The sequence below is a fragment of the Sinocyclocheilus grahami genome, unplaced genomic scaffold (assembly GCF_001515645.1).
Source record: "Sinocyclocheilus grahami isolate Dianchi unplaced genomic scaffold, SAMN03320097.WGS_v1.1 scaffold343.1, whole genome shotgun sequence".
Taxonomy (NCBI): Eukaryota; Metazoa; Chordata; class Actinopteri; order Cypriniformes; family Cyprinidae; genus Sinocyclocheilus; species Sinocyclocheilus grahami.
The window spans coordinates 84494-89524 of record NW_015505522.1 but is presented as its reverse complement, the minus strand read 5'-3'; the positions used below and the strand labels follow the sequence as shown (position 1 = coordinate 89524).

Sequence of the window (5031 nt, the reverse complement as noted above, 5' to 3'; positions counted from 1 at the left end):
CAGTGGCGGTGTGGCGCGGCTGTCCTGGCTCGGCTCGGCTCGGCTCTGTTCGGCTCGGCTCTGTTCGGCTCGGCTCTGTTCGGCTCGGCTCGGCTCGGCTCGGCTCTGTTCGGCTCGGTTCGGCTCGGCTCGGCTCTGTTCGGCTCTTCGGTCCGGGGTTTGTTTGTAACGGTTAGATGTCACGAAATACGGTCTTATATAATTAATGTGTCACAGTGCAGGAGCAAGTGAAAGTAAAAATGGTTAAATATGAAAAATTAGAAGCTTAACAGAAATGGTGACCTTTCACCTTCATATCAGCCGATAGAGCTGTCAAACCATTAATCGCGTCCACAATAAAAGGTTTTGTTTACATAAAATATGCGTGTGTACTGTGTATATTTATTATGTGTATTTATATATACACATGCATGTATATATTTTAGAAATTTTTTATTTTTATATTAAATATTTAATGTAAATAATATATGTCAGTATTTTCAATGTGTGTGTTTATATGTAAATTATACATAATACACTGTACACACACACACACACACATATATATATATGTGTGACCCAGAAGCACAAAACCAGTCATAAGGGTCAATTTTTTTAAAATTGAGATGTATACATCATCTGAAAGCTGAATAAATGATCTTTCCATTGATGTATGGTTTGTTAGGATCGGACAATATTTGGCTGAGATGCAACTATTTGTAAATCTGGAATCTGAGGGAGCAAAAACATCTAAATATTGAGAAAATCATCTTTAAAGTTGTTCAGATGAAGTTCTTAGCAATGCATATTACTAATCAAACATTAAGTTCTGATATATTTACGGTAGGACATTTACTAAATATCTTCATGGAACATGATCTTTACTTAATATCCTAATGATTTTTGGCATAAAAGAGAAATGTATAATTGTGAGCCATACAATGTATTGTTGGCTATTGCTACAAATATCCCCCAGCGACTTAACACTGCTTTTGTGCTGCAGGGACATATATATATATATTATGTAAACAAACTTTTACTTTGGACAGCCCTGATTAATTAATTAATTTAAGTCAATGGACAAGTAATAAATCTAACTACCTAAATACCATGGTACATTAATATGGTAATTTATGGTATTTGCCTCTGCTAGCGTGACTAACTGTACACTACACTCACATTGTGCTTGATCTCTGAGTATGATATCATGTGGGTTTAGTCTAAAGAGCAGATAATGCGTGTTCGCTCTTTATCAGATTTGGACTTCATTCCTGAAAATGCTTCTCGGGGGAATACTGTGGCGTCTTATTTTAGGCTTTTTTAAATTAAGATTATCTGACCTGAATGTTTGCACATTTCAATTTGATATATTTGTATTTTAACAATAGATATTATTTAAGCAGTTTTACAAAGAAAAGAGCCTCACAAACGTCCCTATGGCAAACATGTATATGTTATGCTGCATGTGTTTATATGAGGATATAGACGAGGCTTAAACCTTTAGTCCAGACTGAAGTGCAAGTCTGAGCGGTTTCAACTGAAAGAAACTTGCACTGATCTTAAAATATACCAGTGTCTCCAGATGCACACTAGCGATGTGGCACATCTATAACAATTACTTAAGTGTCCTAATTGAACTATGGCCTGATCCTGATTGAGTCCAAGCCCTGGCTGTGAAACCAGGCCAGATCTGACATTAATAACTACTTAAATCATATGCTGGGGACTCCTGATGCTGCTGTGGGGATTTCTGTACAATACCTTCAACACTATGGTACAAAAACATTTGCTTTCAAACTTTGATGATTAATTTTATGTATATATTTTTAATTATTTATAATGAATTATTTATGAAATTAAATTAATTTGAACTAAAAATGTAAACCTGAAAAATTACAATGCTATCAAATAAACTTGTGTTTTCCACATCGAGCGTTTTGGCTTTTAAATACGGCTAGATTCATACCACTGTGTTTCATTCACTATATTAATATGAATGTTTTAGGACTTTACTGTGCAGCCGTGTGATGGCGGTCAGATAGCGGGTTATTCTGATGCTCTTCATTAGCTGGCTGCATTATTTAAGGCTGTTCCTTCAAGTGTGACAGGTGTGTGACGCACAGATCACTCCGTTTTTAACGTTTGCATCACAGGAGCTTGAGCTTTTTGAGTTTTGATTGCTCATTTATCCTCATAGTCTTGTTCCCTGACGTTCTCCTGAGTTAATCTGGTTAGGGGACTAGTCTGATGGTTTGGTTTGTAACGGACTCTTGTGTGTTTTGTGCCGCAGGTCCGTCACAGAACCCCGTAGGTGTTTTCCCGTCTAATCAGGGCTTCATGGCTCCGCAGCAGCCGGGCTTCATGAACACTCTGCCGATCAAAGGCTCGCCGCCAGCCATCTACTCCCAGCAGCCTCAGCGGCCTCCGCCGGCGGGGAACCGGCCCATCATGCACTGCAGCACACCGCCGCTCTTCCAGCCGCACGCTAACTCTGTGAACCACGGTACACCCCACACCAGCCTGCTTCACGCTTCTGAATGAAGCCTCTTCTGCTCGCCACGCTGCATTGCATCTCATACAAAACACAGTCAAGCAATAATACTGTTATTGTTTAGTAACACGCACACACACTCACACACACACAGACGCATGCACACACACACACTCACGCACTCACGCACACACAGCTTTGTTTTTATAGTTTATGGGGACTCTCCATAGGCGTAATGGTTTTTATACTGTACAGACCGTATATTCTATTGTCCTACACCAACCCTACCCCTAAACCTACCCCTCACAGGAGACTTTCTGCTATTTCAGATTTTCAAAAAAACTAATTCTGAATTATTTATAAGCCTTTTGAATTACGGGGACACTGAAAATGTCCTCATAAACAATAATACTGTTATTGTTTAGTAACACGCACACACACTCACACACACACAGACGCATGCACACACACTCACGCACTCACGCACACACAGCTTTGTTTTTATAGTTTATGGGGACTCTCCATAGGCGTAATGGTTTTTATACTGTACAGACCGTATATTCTATTGTCCTACACCAACCCTACCCCTAAACCTACCCCTCACAGGAGACTTTCTGCTATTTCAGATTTTCAAAAAAACTAATTCTGAATTATTTATAAGCCTTTTGAATTACGGGGACACTGAAAATGTCCTCATAAATCACCTTCTCGTTGTAATACCTGTCATACCCATGTTATTATACAAATTTGTGTCCTCATAAACCACATAAACACACACACACACACACACACACTCACACTCACACACTCTCACACACATACATTCACACACATGCACAGACACACTCACACACACACACACACACACACTCTCACACACAGACATGCACACACGCACACACTCACACACACACACACTCTCACACGCTCTCTCACACACGCACACACTCACACACATGCACAGACACACTCACACACACACACTCTCACACACAGACATGCACACACGCACACACTCTCTCTCACTCACTGGAGATAGCTGGTTCAGACTATGCAGAGTGAATAGCTTTATTCCTTGATAGTGTTGTGTAATGCTCATTGATGTGCTGCCTTCTCCTCTTCTGACGTGCAGCACCTCCTGCGCTGAATGTTATGGCTCCCCCTCAGACGTTTGGTCCTCCTCTTCCTCCTCCTGCAGTCGGTCCTCCTCTTCCTCCAGCGGCTCCTCCTCCTCCTGCACACAGCGACGGTAAGAGAGCCGCATGAGCGACCCAAATATTAGAGATCTGTCATCATCATCAAGCTTAGATTAAATCTTAAAGAAGAAATCTTGACCAGGGCCTCGTCAGGCTCTCGCAGGTAATGCTATGGGTGCTCCAGAGAGGGAACAAAGTGTCAAAAATGATGAGTGGATCCTGTTGCGAAACACAAAAATCCAGGCACTCTCATACTGTAGTAAGCAAAGTAAAAAGCCTTTATTCTACGACAGGGCTACATATTAAAAAAATGTAATCATTATCATTCTTAAATTAAATTTGTTCATCTTCTAAATTAATTGTATCTCTTCATAAGACTTTAATAAAACTGTGTATATATATATATATATAAATCACACACATATATTGAAAATATGTACATGTATTTACATTAGTGCTGTCAAACGATTAATTGGCTCCAAAATAAAAGTTTTTGTTTACATAATATATGTGTCCCTGCAGCACAAAAGCAGTGTTAAGTCGCTGGGGGATATTTGTAGCAATAGCCAACAATACATTGTATGGGTCACAATTATACATTTCTCTTTTATGCCAAAAATCATTAGGATATTAAGTAAAGATCATGTTCCTTGAAGATATTTTGTACATTTCCTACCGTAAATATATCAAAACTTAATGTTTGATTAGTAATATGCATTGCTAAGAACTTCATTTGAACAACTTTAAAGATGATTTTCTCAATATTTAGATTTTTTTGCACCCTCAGATTCCAGATTTTCAAATATTGTCCGATCCTAACAAACCATACATCAATGGAAAGCTATTTATTCAGATTTCAGATGATGCATAAATCTCAATTTAAAAAAACTGTCCCTTATGACTGGTTTTGTGCTCCAGGGTCACATATAATAGTGAGATGTATTTGTGTTCTGGTGAAGAACATCTCAGCTTCACTGAACATCAGAAGCAGTGCCTGACCCGTCAGTCTGGCCGTCTCAACCGAATGCTTTTGAAGCGTTTCATTTGAGGCTCTAGCAGACATTTCCATAATTTATCATTGTGCTCTTGGATTAGAAGAATCAGTTCTTCCAAAGGTTCTGTGTGTGTGTGTGTGTGTGTGTGTGTGTTGTTGTTGTTGTTGTTGTGTGATGTTGTTGTTGTTGTGTGTGTTGTTGTTGTTGTTGTTGTTGTTGTTGTTGTTGTTGTTGTGTGTTTTGTTGTTGTTGTTGTTGTTGTTGTTGTTGTTGTTGTTGTTGTTGTTGTTGTTGTTGTTGTTGTTGTTGTTGTTGTTGTTGTTGTTGTTGTTGTTGTTGTTGTTGTTGTTGTTGTTGTTGTTGTTGTTGT

General features: G+C 39.2%; 1 protein-coding gene across 3 annotated transcripts in view; it reads left to right on the top strand.

Annotated features, from left to right (window-relative positions):
- sec24a (SEC24 homolog A, COPII coat complex component) overlaps window positions 1–5031 on the top strand; it is a 33676-nt gene that overhangs the window by 3799 nt on the left and 24846 nt on the right. For all 3 annotated transcript variants that reach the window (XR_001611109.1, XM_016295986.1, XM_016295985.1), the window contains exons 2-3: window positions 2270–2482; window positions 3603–3719. Coding sequence is in view for 2 of the 3 variants with exons in the window: in XM_016295986.1 (XP_016151472.1) it covers window positions 2270–2482; window positions 3603–3719 (330 nt within the window). In the remaining variant the exon portion in view is untranslated. The remainder of the gene's footprint in view (window positions 1–2269; window positions 2483–3602; window positions 3720–5031) is intronic.